The following is a 16,948-nucleotide window of genomic DNA, read 5'->3' on the forward strand; positions in this document are numbered from 1 at the left end:
ACCAATTTAATGTTTGACGATTCCAAATAATCGTTCGAAGGTTTATTAAATTTAAAATCGAACAGTTAGATAATCATTCGAACGGAATTTATATTATAGACAAAATTTTTCATCCCAATATATGCGGTTCGAACACAAAATGTTAAGTTCATATGGATAATGACATCCGTCAATTTTTTGGAATGAAATTTAAATTTTGTCACTAAAAAGCATTTTTTGAGATCATTTTTATTTCGTCTCAAAAAAATTTCGTTCCAAAAACAAAATTTTGTTGTATTGACTGTTTGTTCTCTAAAGCTAATCCTATTTTATGATCTAGACCTTCCCGAATAGTGTATCATCAATCAGTCTTAGGATTAAAGAAGCAAGCCTGTTGTTACGTTCCGAAAGTTTTGTTTATGATAAGGTATACATTCCTTTTCTTGGGCTACAAGATATCTAAACAGAACCTTAGCTAGCACCGACGTCCTAATATTTCCCAATAAAGACAAAGCACCATTCGTAGGTCATATGCCTGAGAAGTCGTACGTACGTGCTGTTCATGGAGGTGGCCAGCCATTTTACATATACGTGTGGAAGAAATGCCGCTTTTTCTTTTGGATGCATGGCAGCTTTGGTTCTTGTCTTGTGGTGCCAGATTATATACGAAATCCACGCCACTTTCATTTGGCATCTTTGCAACTAAAGTTGCTTCGGGAAGGAAACATCTGTAGTGTCAATATTATTCATTGTGACATGCTTTCATATTCCTCTTTATCATCATGTTCATTATATTTATTATAAGAAAACTATTTATTTATAATCAGTTATTTCTTACAAAAATAATTATTTTTTGACAAAATAAATTTATTTTCATCACAAATAGCAATTATCGTCACAAATAATCAGTCATAAATACTCACTTTTCTTGTTGTGATCTAACCGTTGGAAATTAATGGTCTGTCTTGTTGGATCGGAGTTAGTTCCAACTTCCTTTAGATGCCAATGTCTTTCTCAGTTGGAACTTTTGAGTTGGGACAAGAACTTGAGAGAATTTCCTCCAAGACAAAAATCTTCTTCCTATCCTTAAATGACGATGACATTACTTCGACGTTGGGTTTTCACATGAGCACATGGTTTCGACTGGATGGATAATATACAACTGTCGTCACAATGCCATTACAATACCACGAAGAGACACAAAAAAGTTGTTGGCTAATGACGTACGTACGCATGCATTTCTCTTTGGTACTTTCAGCTTTTTCCATCCATGCTTTCTCCGGTTATCAATTCATAGGGTTACTACTAAATCTAATATTATTTTCTAATTATTATAAGCCACTTTTCAAAAATTTCAAAAATCATCATAAATTCTTGAATTTTATCGTACAAATTAATGTGACAAATTACTTTAGATTAAAAATAGTTTTACAATTCAATATATCATATAAAAGTACATCAATTTATAAATATTCTTCATAGTTCTTTTAGTGGACTAACATTTATACTTTTGGAATATATAAAGAGTCCAAATATTCTACCACCACCCATCTACAAAATTATGTACATAATCAACAATTTCAAATGGCATGACAATCAGAAGTAGAGTGAATCTTGTTTTGAACATGTTTCATACGTACTGCAAGGTCTCTTCAGATAATTGGGGAATAGATTACTTAACCTGCACCAACACAAATTCAAGGAAAAGTTTGGGAGTGGTTAGGGGAACCATCCGATGCCTAAATCAATTTTCGCTTTCGGGATTTTGATAGAAGTTATTGCCTAAGTTTGTATGTACTTGGTGGTCTGCTTCTATATTAGGTATGGGGAGCATCTTGCATCCATCATTAGGGAGCAATCCCATCACCTTCATGCTTCGGCCGCCTAAGGCATTTAATGCGATGTAGCATACCGGAGACGGGTAACTAATGCGGCGTGGGTCTCTAAAAAATACGTCGGCGACCTCTCAGTTTATGTCAGTGACTCCTGCCTTTTCTACTCTCAGGGTAAAGAGATGGTTACTTTTCTCACACGTCCTTCTACAGCTGTAACTCATGAGTACTTAGAGTGTGTCGGAGGTAATCACTGTGATGTTGCGTACAAAAGAAAGATAACTAATACGGCTTGGGTCTCTAACATTTTTGCTGGCAACCTCTCGGCCTATGCAGACGGTGTCCACCTTTGTCAACTCATTGTCGAAGCTTCATCATTTTCCATTTTTATCACTTCGAGGACTTCTAGGCCGGCCGGATTGATCCTTGGCCGTGAGAGGAACTTCTTGTTTCCTATGGGTCTCTAGGCCTACGAGACCAGGCGGGATTCTTATTTCCTGTGGGAACTCAGCCCCCTCCCCTCCCAAATCTACTTAATATCAATAGTATTTATTATTTTATGGTTTTCCTTTACCGTACAAACTGAATTCATTATTTCAACATTAATACCAATATTACTCCTGCATATATGCAGCCTTTTCTGTGACAGCCCACTGCATTTTGCATGCATTAATGGATTAATCCTCACACCAAACGTTTCGTTGCTCATAACTTCCAAACAACCCAAGCATCGACTATTTAATGCAAAAATCATCAAAGAAAAATTGAAAAAAAGTAGCACAATAAGGCTGCGGGCTACATGCACGCTTCAGCCATTGCTGGATTTCAAATTCACCAGCACTACTAGCCACAGTCAGACACACCTTTCAAAGTCCTCAAAAAATAAAAATAAAATAAAAAGTTGCACAATTCAGTGACTTTTGCCTACCTATCACCATTTTCACCGTCTCTTTTCCTTTTATATATATTATCCTTCCTACCCAAAATCAACCATTACATTTTGGAATCTATTACTTTCAAGTCTTTAACTCTCCCACCACCACCAACTTTTTCCCGGGAAAATAAAGGAAATTTGGCGGCGGCCAAGTTTAACAGAAGAAGATGTGAAGCAAATTTAAAAATAAAAAAGACTCTTTAGACTCGGAAATTCTTCCCGGTGAAAGTTTGGCCGAACTGCCAATGAGATGGTGCCACGTTCCATGAAGTGGATGTACGGCGATCACTGGCCGTGACCCTGAAGGAAAGCGACTGGCCAATCAAAACAGCGTTGGACTGCCAGTTTTGACCCCAGTTGCGGCTCATGCTCAGCCACCCAGTGTTAGATCCTTTCACGCTCAGCCGCACGATGTCCCCTGCGCCCGCGACGTTGGTCACCAAAACCAAGTTGAAGTAACGAAAACCGTTGATTGTGAATCTGATCCCTCCTTGCTTTCTGCATGAGATCCTGCAATAATAATAATAATAATAATAATAATAATCATTTCATTTCATTTTTTGTATAATCTTTTGTTTCTTAATTACCTGCTGTTACGTTGGATTATCGATCACTCATTTTAAATTATTGATGTGATTTATTATTTTTTAAAATTTTTATAAAAAAATTTAATTTTATCTTAATTTAAAAAGACCCACAAAATATTAATTATCGTCTACCTAGGAGATTTTGGGTAAAGGAAAATAATAAGATTATTATTCTTCTACTATTTATTTATTATTTTTTTATAATTTTATTTTTATTTTTTATTTTATTTAATAATTAAGGAATCGATTATTAATAAAATTATATATGAAAACTCCTTTTTAGGCACGAAGGGGAAAGCAACCTTGAAACTAATCCTAGAGTAAACCAAACGGAAGGCCAACGGGTTTAAGTTTTCAACCGTTACTTTTTTTAAGAATTTTTCCCTGAATCAAAGTCGAAAATGAGAGTACGGAAAAAAAATCCAGACCCGCGAAATATACAAAAGAAAAAAGGAATGCCGACAGAGAATAAGGTTCACTCACCGGCGGTAAGCGACGGGTACGATTCCAGCACGGTACTCGGCGATCTTGAGGAACATGGGCATGGCGAGGTCGAAGTGGGACCTGGGGGGGTTGCACCAGCCGCCGTTGTCGTTTGGGAGAGCAAAGTTAGGGGGACAGAAGTTGGTGGCGGTGACGAAGATGGAGGGGCTGCCAGGGTTGCACCATCTGGGGTCGTCGGCACATTTGATCTCGAAGCACGCACCGCAGCTCAGCCCATTGTTGAAAAGTGCGGTACTCAGTGCGGCCGTGTTCACTCCGTAGCCTTGGCTGTAGAGATTGCCATATCCACAGGCACCACCTGCACACACCATAAACGGTGTTTATTAGTCTTTATTTTCCCAAAGGGGTTTCTTGGGTGTTCTTCTAAAAAACTTGAAAAAATACATGTTGTGTTGTAAGATCTAACAGAGCTATGAAAAATAATATTAAGAACTTGAACTGCAAAACAAGCTGGACTATAGGAATTTTTTGGTACATTTCTCAGTAGAAATCACAAAAACACAAGCTGGGGAATGATTTGGATAGAGATGAGTAGCTGAGAGCAGAACAGGGGAATGGGTATACGGGAAGCGACCTCATTAAACATGGCAAGAAGTTCAACATAGTATGAAATCAAAAGTACCCATAGTTCCAGAGGCGTCGCTGCCACCGTAGAAAGTAGCGTGCGCAGTCTCCCACGGACCGCCGGTGAAAACGCCCGGGATTCTAGCGTTAGCCACCCCGAGAAGCAAGAGAAGGGAAGCAATGCGGAGCACACTCACTGCAGCCATGGCGTGTCGGCTTAGGGCGAGTGTGATTGTGTGTGTCAGTGAGGGAAACAGATTGAAATCAGAATTGTGTGGGAGCGGAGAGGGTGGGGGGTTGAGGGCGAGTGTTGGGAACTGGGGCGGATGGAAAGCCGGAAGAACGACGGGTACTTATGGAGGGACGGGTGGCCCAGGGGGAGCTGGGATGGAATTATTACCGCGGAATCAATGCCCTTTATCTCTCTTGCGTCTCTTTTCACACGCACATTTATTTATTTTCCGTGGATTAATATCAGTGAAAAAGGATAGTTTATACTTTATAAAATAAATGCATCATATTTTAAAATGAAAAGTAATTTTATAATTTATTAATAAAATAATTATAAATATATAACGATTTTATAAAAATAAGTCCATCTAAAATGTGGTTATGAAAAAGGGTTTTCAATCTATTATTTTTTAATGAATAATGCTAGGGATCCGCTAACATCTTTAAATATTTAAAAAAAAAATCACAATACCATTAAAAAACATTTTTTTAATCATTAAATAAAAAAATATTTAAATAAAAAAAACGAGAGCTCCCAATGAGATCCTTAACATTTTCCTTTTTTAATATCATTCTCAAGTACCATTTCATGTGGTATATTTTAAATAATATTATATTTAAATAATTTACAATAAAGAATATTATTTTTCTAATTTTTGTTTTATTTCTCTTGAATTGATGAGAATGATTTTCATCCACGTGCATCACACATAGGCACGTCATGTTGATTTTATTAGGTGAGAGAGCAGAGCAACTTGGATTTCAGATTCTAAAGAATGTAGCGATCGGCCAAGTAGAGTGGGTTAAATCTATTCATTATTTATTTTTTTATTATTTTTTCATCATTTCATGATATAATATTAAATAATAAATAATTTACAATCATCTCATATTCACTTTTTTATTATTATTAAGGTGTAAGAAGTGATTTTATTGTTTGCAAAAGTGTAAGGTGAAGCCACGTAATTGAGGTGAAGAGCTGCAACATTGATCATTAATAGTTGTTGTATTAATATTAAATGCTTAGCCACGGACATCAACTTCCTCTCAACTTTGCGGTAATTTAAATTCAAACATTATTTTAGGAATAATAATGTTTCAAAATATATATATATATAATTTTGTCACAAAATATTTTAATAAAAAAAACTCATAATTTTTTTAAAAAATTTAAAAAATTATAAATTTATAAATTAATATAATTTGATGTGATATATACAATAAAAATCTTTAGATTTACATGAACTACATTACATCGAAACTTAACAAAGGAAAAGAGATTAGGTTGGGAATGTAAATACGAAGGCCGCTAGGAAATGGGGTGGGGAGAATATAATTAGGTGATGTAATTAGGGCATTGAATAAAAGGGAGGAATGGAAGATGAGTGAGTCTGACAGTAAAAAAAAAGTTGGGGAAGAGAACGCGTAAACAGAGGGACCATTGTCATTTCTCCGTATACTATCGCGGGAATGGCTATGAGCTTTAACCGTACGTGGGACCCCTACTTATCGGTCATCCCGCCCTCACTTTTTCGCTTTCTCTCGGCAATGTTACTCCTGTGTATTACTGCTATACAATCCTATATTAAAGAGTCGCCCCGTTTGGAATTTGAAATATTTTAATTTTAAGTTGAATCAATAATTTAAATATTTTACTTTTAAATTATTAAATTCATCTTAATTTAAAAATTTTTTTATATAAAATTAATAATATTTTTAAAATCAATACCTCTTTACACGCAGAAATCACAATTTTTTTCAACTTTCCATTAGAGATGTAACCAATCCGGTCTAGTCCGATTTTAAATAAAATTTAAAACCGAATCGGTATGTACCAGTTTTATATTTTTAAAAATCGATTACGCATATGTTATCTCCTCGATCGGTACATTCGGTTTTACCGATTTGGTCCGATTTTCTAATTTTAAAGTATATATACTAATTTATATATAGACTTAAAATTATTAATAGTAATATAGTATTAGACTATTAGTATGAGACCATAAAATGTAAATTATAATTAATATACATTATATACTAATGTATATTAGTATTACTAATTTACTAATGTATCATGTACTTATCAAAAAGAATATATTGACTATTGAGAATTTATTAGGCCATAAAAATTTGATAATAATATTTGAGTGATTTTCTTTCTTTTTTCGTAAAAAATATTTAAGTGATCTTATTTAACTTTGATATATAAATTCAAATCTTTTGATATTTAGGATTTTTTTTTTTCAATTGATGTGATTTATCAATTTAAGTTTAAATTTTTACAATTTCAGTTTATTTTTAAATTAATTTATGTTATTATATATATAAATTATATATAATATAAAAAATATTATATATGATATTAAAAACATAATTTAAAATATATATTATATAGAATCGGTTCGGGCTAAAAAAGCCTAGAACACGAACCAGACAGTTTCCGGTCAATTTTTCCATTACGGAAACCAGTTCCAGAATGGACCGGTCCAAAACCTAACTGGTTTGACCTGTTTGGGCCGGTTTTCCTTTTTTTTTTTATACCCATACTTCCCATAAATACATTAAAACTCATCTTAACATTCAAACACATCTTATAAACTCATCTTAGGTAGACCCCACAAAACTCACTCCACTATCTTAACACACTATTATTTATAAAAAAACTCAGCACATCTCAACTCAACTCAACATCTAAGCAGGGCCTAAAGAGTAATGATATCTATACAGTATTCGTCGTAATATTTTTCACAATACATAATAGTAAAGTAGTGTAGAATGAGAGCATTTTATAAGGAGAGCTTCTACTCATCTGCCTCCTTCCCACATACACCACACGAAACTGGAGATGTGGCTTTTTTTTCTTTTTAATGAAACGCATGCATTTCAATTAGACCTTTTAATACTTAAATACCCATGCCCATACCCAAATCACAGCGCCACCGTCTACCACTGCAAACAAGTGCTTGAAGCACAACAAAACCACTAAGAAAAACCCACCCATCAAGTCCCTCTCTTCCTCCAAATATGAAAGCAATATGAACAAGAACCCCAACAAAAATCCATTGTACTGGAAATGGACATGGTCCACAATCACAAGTATTGGGGACCAAATGACCAATACCCAAATCAAAGTTCTCCTCTTCAAATCCAAATCCTTAGTCAATCTATAAACCCCATACAACATACACAAATCAGACAAGATTATAGTGATTCTCTAGAACGAAACCACTGTGCTGGAGTTATAGTTGAGGCCCTTTTGTAGGTGAATGATTTGGGGGTCGATAAGGTTGGCAAAATGGAGAGCTAGTCTCATCGGAGTCATTCACGAGGGGAGAGGAATTTGGTGAGGGATTTCACGGGGGAGAGAGATTTCTCATGGGGGGAGGGTGTATTTTGGTGAGGGATTTCTGAAGGGAGGAGAGGAATTTCAGATTCAGGGAGGGAAAGGCTTCACGAGAGAGGGACTCAAGATTTCGTTTCAGTTGGACCGAATTTCAAGTTAGACCGGTTTGCCACATCAGATTCGTGTGGCGTGTGATGCCCAAACCGAACTAAGAATATATTTTCTCTTTTATGAATTGTTATTTTTATAAGATATTTTATAATAATATCATTAATTTTAAAATATAGTTGTAAAATGTGTTGTGAAAATTATTGTGCTTATTATTTTTGTATATTAAATACAACACATGTATATAGTAATTAAAATATGTATGATATAGTTTTTATCTTTGTTGAATGAAGAGAGTAGGTTAGGGCAATTAGAGGCAGCTTTTAATAACTAGAGACTACATTCCCCTCTCTGGTTCTCGTCCTAAGTAGAGGCATTACTACTGCCTAGTACAGTTTCGCAGGGTTTTTGTCCTTGAGGTAGGGTAAGTTTTCGAGTGAAGCAAGAATGGAAGATAATCTAGATGAGATGTACAAGTGTCTCTTTTTGACTGAAAGAGAGGAGGATGCAGTGGTTGCAGAAACTGGTAAACTAGAAGAGGTCACATTATGTGGTGGGAAAGGATTGATTATGACTCTACTGACTAAAAAGCATGTTAATCGGATGGCATTCAAGATGACGATGAAGAGGGCTTGGCGTCCTGTGAAAGTTGTACAGCTTAGGGATCTTAACTCGGTCTTGACTTTTGTTGAATTTGATGATCATCGTGATAAGGAATAGGTGATAAGGGAGGGACCATGGTCATTTGATAAGCATTTGGTCATGGTTCAGGAGGTGGATGGTCGACAACAAGTTCATCCGATAAAAATCACAAAAGCATCATTCTGGGTGAGGCTCCATGATCTTCCACTCAGAGCTAGGAATGAGTATGTGGGGAATATAATAGGGAAGGTGGAAGAGGTTGATGTGGAGAAGGGGGAGATGGTGTTAAGGAGTGTGGGTTGAAGCAGACGGAGTCTCTGGTTGAGGGGGTGGAAAGATTGCCGTATGGAGCTTAGCTGAGGGCGGCAAATTATGGAGGAAGAATGAAGGAGGTTGTGCTTGGGATTGCCGTGAGACACCTAGAATGGAGCAACCACCTGCTTAAGCGAATGTTTCAGGCAAGTCAGCTGAAGCAGTGGCGGAGCAAGGTGCTGAAATGATGGGCACCAAATCTCTTTTTCAAAATGTACCTGTTCCGAAAGTTTACGTAGATCCTAAGGCAATTGAGATTAGCATTGCAAGGAATTTGGAGAGAAGTGTGAAAGGAATGGTGGAGGAAAACAAGGAACAGGTGATTGAAGGCAACGAGGTTTTAGGAGCTGTTACAGGGGGATTTCAAATAAATGAGGAAGAAGATAAAAATGTGGATTTATCTGTGTTTAATATGGGATCGCGAGATGATGGGCTTTTTGTCAATGTAAGGCCTAGTAAAATGAAAGAGGTGATGGGCTAGGAAAGGAAGGAGAAGCCCGATGGGTGTAGTAGTCGTAAGTGGAAACGACTGTCATTTTTGGCAAAAGATTCATCTGCAGCAGCTGCGAGTCCCCAACGGTCTTCCATTCCTAAAAAAGATAGGGGTTGCTTAAGGAGGATGAAGATGAGGGCATTGACAGGCCTGCGAAGCGTGGAGCAACGAAAAGAGTTTGTGAGCTTGGAACTTATCACTATGTACAGAATGGATCGGCGGATACTGGAGAACAGCCCTCTGGGACCAATGAAGATCGATAGTTGGAATGCCCTTGGGCTTGGGAACCCACTAGGCATTCAAGCCCTCTATGACCTGGTGAAGAGGGAAGTGCCCGATATCCTATTTTTACAGGAGACAAGACTCAAAACTCTCGAATTTGAGGTATGTAAATTTAAATTAGGTTTTCCTAATTGTTTGGTTATGGACAATGTTGATAGAAAAGGAGGCCTCGCATTGTTTTGGGGAGGGGAGATATCTCTGTTTATTATCAACTATCCACAATGTCATATTGATGTTGTTGTGGAGGATGATTCATTGAAAGGTAGATGGTTTTTTACGGGTATCTACGGGTACCCTGAGACGAGTCAAAGATTCAAAACATGGCAATTGTTACGTTCTTTGTGTAGGAAAAATGATGAAGCATGGATGGTTTTAAGGGATTTCAATGAAGTATTACATCATAATGAGAAATATGGGGGTAATCCAAGGCCTGATTGGCAACTATCTGCCTTTAGGGAATTGGTTAATGATTGTGCTTTGAGGGATTTGGGGTTTCAGGGTAATAAATTTACTTGGAGCAATCGTAGAGTAGGTCCTCATTGTATTTGTGAGAGGCTTGATAGGGATATGGCTAATTCCCAATGGTGGAGTAGATACCCTAGTGCTTCTGCTACTCATGGTCTGGTGGCTTACTCAAATCATGTTCCATTTTGGGTTAATACTGAGGGGGTGGGGGATGGGGGATGGGAGCAAGATCAGATCACAAAGGCAGTTTAGATTTGAAGAAATGTGGGTAGGGATGCAGGCTTGTGAAGACATTATTAGAGCTACTTGGAGGAGGGGGGAAATAATGCAGATATGAATACTATCTTGGGTCTAATAAAGGAGTGTGAGACTAAGCTAGATAGGTGGGATAAGCAATCATTTGGCAATGTGCAAAAGCAGTTACAAAGGGAAAAACAGAATATGGAAAGCTTGCATACTAATGATCATGTGGGAGTACATATAGAAGAACATAAAAACGCTCGGGAGGAGGTACAAAAATGGTTGGAAAGAGATGAAGTCATGTGGAGGCAGAGGTCTAAAGCTTTGTGGCTGAAAGAAGGTGATCAAAATTCTAAGTATTTTCACATGAAGGCTTCTCAAAGGAGGAAGAAGAACAAGTTAGTGAGGATTCAAGATGAGAATGGTCATTGGCAGTTTGGTGAGTAGAGAGACAAGGTCATCCTGAGTTATTTTGATGAACTTTTTAAGAGTTCCAATCCAAGTGGATCCACAGATTTTTTAGAGACTTAGTCTGGCAGAGTAACTGAATCTATGAATGAATTTCTAAGTCAATCTTACACTGAAGCGGAAGTGGTGAATGCATTGTCTCAGATGAACCCATCAAAAGCCCCTGGTCCTGATGGAATGTCCCCAATGTTTTTTCAGAAATATTGGCTTGTGGTGGGCATACTTATCAGGTGAGTTTCCTTCATCACTCAATCATACACACATTACTCTCATTCCAAAGAAAAAGTCTCCTATGATAGTTGCTAATTATAGGCCCATTAGCTTGTATAATGTGGCTTATAAGTTGATTGCTAAGGTTATTTCTAATAGATTGAAATCAGTACTGCCTTGTATTATTGGTGAGAGTCAAAGCGCTTTTGTTCCTGGCCAGTTAATTACGGATAATATTCTTATTGATTATGAATTGATACGTTTTCTAAAGCATAATAAAAAAGGAAAAAAATGGGTATATGTCTTTAAAGTTAGATATGAGTAAGGCACATGATCAGGTTGAATGGAAATTTATCAAAACTGTGATGGAAGTGATGGGGTTTCAACAGGCTTTTGTAGATTTGGTGATGTTTTGTGTGCAATCTATTTCTTTTTCAGTGTTGATTAATGGGGTGCCAAAGGGACCTATTAAACATAGCAGTGGCTTGAGAAAAAGGGACCTTATGTCACCTTACCTCTGCCTTCTTTGTACTAAAGGGTTAACTGCTTTGTTAAGGGCAGCAGAGCTGAGGAAAGAAATTTCTGGGATTCGTATTTGTAGAGGGTCTCCTAACATAAATCACTTACTTTTTGCGGATGATAGTGTTATTTTTTGCAAAGCTGAGGTGGTTGAAAATAGGAGAGTACAAGCTGTCTTAGATTTTTAAGAGAGTGTTTCAGGTCAAAAAATAAATAAACAAAAAAAGCTATGGTGTTTAGTAGTAATGTTGGAGAGGAAATGAAGGAGGAGATTAGACAGGTATGGGGAAACCGTGAGATACAACAATATGAGAAGTATCTTGCTTTACCTCCGATAGTTGGTAGATAAAAAACAAGAGCTTTTCAATCCATTAAGAAGAGGGCATGGTAAAAACTTTAAAGTTGGAATGAGAAATTGTTGTCTCAAGCTGGTAAAGAGGTGTTACAAAAAGCTGTAGCCTTGTCCATTCCAACATACACTATGAGTTGTTTCCTATTGCCAACCAATTTTTGTTCTAAATTGTTAATTAATATAATATTAGAAAGTATTAGATTAGCAGGGAATATTTGGGCGGCTAGGGTTTGAGTCTGAGAAGATGAGTTTCTCTTTATAAGGACAGGTTGACACTCAAGATAAAAACTCGTTTCTAGTCGGGTTGGAGATCCGATCAAATAGCAATCCGAAAAAAGTCGGGTTGGATCCGGTCATTTTAATCGGGCCCTTCGATTTATCAGGCCTGCACAGCCCAACCCTACCTCTACGACATTTGTTTCACTCTCTTATATTAGAAGTTTCTAGACGAGCCCCCGTTCCTCCAACCTTATTACATAGAAAGAAAATCATAAATATATATTCGCCAGCATATATTTAATCCAATATGTGATACGTGTCATACAAGGGACACATCTATTCCTTTCACATGCACCAATCTAAACTAGTAATATTCTTGCTGAAAATTGTTTACTTGGCTTGTTTTTGTTGAGATAAATTAAGATAAAAGTTAAAAATTAAATAAAATATTATTAAAATATTTTTTTAATATTATTTTTATTTTAATATTTAAAAAAGTTAAATTATTTATTTTATTTTATATGAGAATTTGAAAAAATTATAATAATAAGATGAGATGAAATCTGCATACATTTGTGGTGTACATTTTGGGAACTTTTTTTTTTTTTCTAAGTACTCTCAGCAATTTGGAAATATATAAATACTATTGTAAATTTGTATGTTCCGTCTTCGGATCAAATGAAGTTGGTCACATTTGTTGCAATTTTTTTTTTAAATATATTTATCCAACTTATATCACATTTGTGGAACTTTATTTCTCTAAAACTTGACGACAAATTTGCCCTACTCCGTTCAATGTTATATAAGATGTGTTGATTTATAAAATTTCTTGTATAATGTTTTTTTCTAGGGATTTCCATGACATATCATATTGGTCCGTTTGGATACAGAAATACTTTCAATTCATTTCATCTCATCATTACATCTTCTTCAACTTTTCATATAAAATATAATAAAGAATTTAATTTTTTTAAATTTTAAAATAATAATAATATTAAAAAATAATATTTTATTTAATTCATCTAAAATTATACAATCTCATCTTATCTCATCTCAATATCCGAAGGAGCCTTTACAACCTCACAAATTTGCGTGAGGTTTTGTATCGCATAAAAAGTAAAGACAATATTGGGCTAACGTTTTAAATTAGGTGTTTCAAACCACCGACCAACCAGATCTAGCGAATCCGGCCACATAAGCAAAAGCAATGAAGTGTGCTTCAACCACGCAGCACCAACCATACATGCATTGCCCATTTGCAGAGACATGTGAACGTGCCCCAAAGATCACCACCGGACCCAATCTCCCCAATGTGATTGCCATGTGATCCCCTTTTTATTCAGGACAAATGTTTTGTCCACAAACGAATTTATCTGAATTAAATTGTAAAATTATTTTTATTATAAAATAAATCTATTATATTATATAAAACTACGTTAAATTATTAATATATTTTTATGAAATATCTTTATGACTATAACACTTCTCTCTTTATAAAATATGAGTTATCACCATAGCAATCAAATATGACTGTTATGGTGATAACTCATATTAAATTTTTATATCGATTGTTACGTAGTTCAAAAATATTCGATGTCACGTTAGAAAATGACAATTTAAGTGGTAATAATTAACACTTATTAATTTAGTACGTTGTTTGTAAAAAATATTGTAATTGCAACTTAACTTAAAACAATGTAATTCTTGATCATATTTGATTTTATCATCTCTAATCATAGCAGTTGATGTGTCACATTTTAGTTGACTACTTCTTCAAATCTATTATGGTGAATAATTAAATAGAGCTTGTACCATCAAGTTATAACCAAAGACATCCACAACTTGATCTCTCCAAGACTCTTAACAAAGAGATACAGAAAAAATTCTGGGAGAGGTTTGGATTCAAAATTCACTTCAACTCATCTCAACTTATCTCATCTCATCATTATAATTTTTTTAAATTTTCACACAAAATATAATAAACAATTCTACTTTTTCAAATCTTAAAACAACTTTCTTAAATTTCTACACAAAATATAATAAATAATTTAACTTTTATTTTACTATTCACAAAACATCTCAATCCATCTCAACTCATCTCTGAATCTAAATCTCTCTTTAATTTATTTTTTAAAAGAAACCATGTCCAGACACGACGATAAGATCAAATTATGTCATATTCCAATTTCATTACAAGAAATTAAACTGTTTATTTATTATTAGTTATTTCTTATTAAAATGATTATTTCTTGTCAAAATGAATCTATTTTCATTACAAATAACTGGTCATAAATGCTCACATTTCTTGCAGTAAATTTTCTCTAAGTTAATGAAACTTTTTTGAAGGATTTGACTTCGCAAGCATAAAACCTTGATCTAGAGATCCAAACTCACATGGGATTGATTCTATGATTATCATTTTCATAGGGTTTGGACGTAGGATTTGAATTGAGGGTAAGCTCCTCCTAGATCTGCACTTGAAGTCGACGAGTATGCTGCAGAACATTCAGGTTTAATAAGATATTGATAATGATAGCCTTTTGGTTCTGCAGCAACCAACTCCAATCATCTTTCTCAAAGCCAACAAAAACAACTAATCTTAAACTCTGGTCTCCTCTCACCCAAAAATATATGAATGTCGATATTAAAATTCATGATCAGGGTCAACTCATGTACGTACGTACGTATATAGAATCTCCACAAATTGCAAGATTAGGTTTATAATATTAGTTCAGTTTGCAGAAGACAACCAATTAATTCTTCAATGAGTTTTGAGATGTGAGATCATATCATCCTCTAATAAAAAAAGATGCATGCATCACTTCATGCATGTCCTGATCTTGCTTGCATTTGCATTCTTCAAAAGCTAAACTGATTTCCATTTTCATATATATGATTCAACTACTAATTATTTATTCATTACAAAACTAATTCATTCCCATGTGTTAGGCAGCATCATCCCAATGATTTTTGCCCACACTCCACGTACCGTTGTATAAATAAATTAACGTTGTGGTTCTAAATATATCAAAATACTAATATATTTTAAAATTTAAATTTTACAAATCAAATTATATCACGTGGATGGTGTGTAGTACTATAAAAGCATTAAAATAGAGTTATTCATATATTTTATGCTAGCTGATATAAAAGGCTTCTATATATATATGTATGAATGGTGAGGTGGGCTTACAAATAGAATTGTATTTTAGCTAGCTTCAAAATAATCATTGACATGTCCAAAAACTTGTTTGTAAAAGCTTGAAGAAATCATCCCATGTGAGAGAAGATGTGAGAGATTTGATTTATGTTTGGAGCAAAGTGCATCCATGGTGATGGGTCTCATGACAAAGAAAGATCATAGAGGCATGTGGGCGACAATCTCCATGAGCTTTCATCCATTACAATTCAGATTTCTACGTACCTCCATATGATGATCATGACCTCTCACTTCTCTTCATCATGACTTCATTTGTCCAGATTTATGGTCTTTGGCCACGTTTTTCACCTTTGACAAACAATATATAAAGCTTTCTCAAGGTTCCTTTTCATCATATTGAATTGCAGTCCTAGCTAGGTAAATTAATGCTCGGTGCATGCATGGTGTTTTTGGTGGGATTGGTTTTGTAATTAATATTGGGGGAAATGCTCGGTGTTGTTTACGTCACATGTTTGTGTTTCAATGTGTATATATGTACACACACACACGATTGCTTAGTGATTATTTTGCAACATATATTCCAAATTGTGATAAATGAGAGATGTGAATTTTTTTTAATATCATCAAATGCTCTATATATAGATGTTATAGGACCGATTTCACATATTTATCTCTGTTACACTTGAAGATTTTGATTCAAACCCCATCGTTAACTATTGTGATATTTTTCCTTCTCTCCTTTTTGGAATTGACAAAAGGATAATTTCTTATCAAGTGGGCAGAGAATGATTAATGATTATGAAACCATCATTAGTCTCAAACGATTAAATTAATTAGAATGGATAAATTTAATTATATAAATTATATATTAACATTCTTTCTCGCTATGAGTCAAACTTCTTGTGAAATATTATGTAAAACACACACATCAATAATGACAAATAAAGTAAAAACAACCCAATCAAACACATGAGGCACAATATACGTGGTTCGGCAAATTGCCTACATTCATAGAACTACAGAAATCTTATTAACCATATGAGATTACAATCACTCAATCTCAACTCACACTCTTTAGGATTTTTTGCTCTTTCACACAATATGCATTCACTAGACAATTGTTCTCTCTCAAAATATGCTTCAAGTTGTCCAACACAAGTCAAATATGACAAATATATAGCAAACGGCGCTAGAAACTTTAATTGGTAAAATTAGTGTTCTTTGCTCGAGCGACGTGTCGAGCGCGCCTTGAGCGAATAGTCGAATCAATATTGGCTCGAGCGAGAGTCGAGCAAACACTAAGATTTGTGTCTCACTCAAGCTCACTGTCGCGCGGGACTCGAGCAAATTCTTTAACTTGAGTTTCGCTCGAGCCCAATGTCAAGCGCATGTCGAGTGAACTTCACTCGAGCGCACTGTCGAGCACGCATAGAGCGCACATTCAGCAAACACATTTTTAGCTCCAAAACCAGTTTCCACATACACCCCAACAAGACTCTCTCTT

The 16,948-nt window shown here is 35.2% G+C and overlaps 1 protein-coding gene across 1 annotated transcript; it reads right to left on the reverse strand.

The window, feature by feature from the left end:
- Positions 1 to 2,523: 2,523 nt before the first annotated feature.
- On the reverse strand, positions 2,524 to 4,750 carry LOC109015812 (expansin-A6-like). The gene is made up of 3 exons (XM_035688836.1): positions 4,459 to 4,750; positions 3,816 to 4,134; positions 2,524 to 3,255 (listed from the first exon to the last, which is right to left on the reverse strand). The coding sequence occupies exons 1-3, from the start codon at positions 4,604 to 4,606 to the stop codon at positions 2,946 to 2,948; spliced, it is 777 nt and encodes a 258-aa protein (XP_035544729.1). The 5' UTR covers positions 4,607 to 4,750; the 3' UTR covers positions 2,524 to 2,945.
- Between the last annotated feature and the right edge of the window lie 12,198 nt (positions 4,751 to 16,948).

The sequence above is a fragment of the Juglans regia genome, chromosome 3, assembly GCF_001411555.2.
Source record: "Juglans regia cultivar Chandler chromosome 3, Walnut 2.0, whole genome shotgun sequence".
Classification (NCBI taxonomy): domain Eukaryota; kingdom Viridiplantae; phylum Streptophyta; class Magnoliopsida; order Fagales; family Juglandaceae; genus Juglans; species Juglans regia.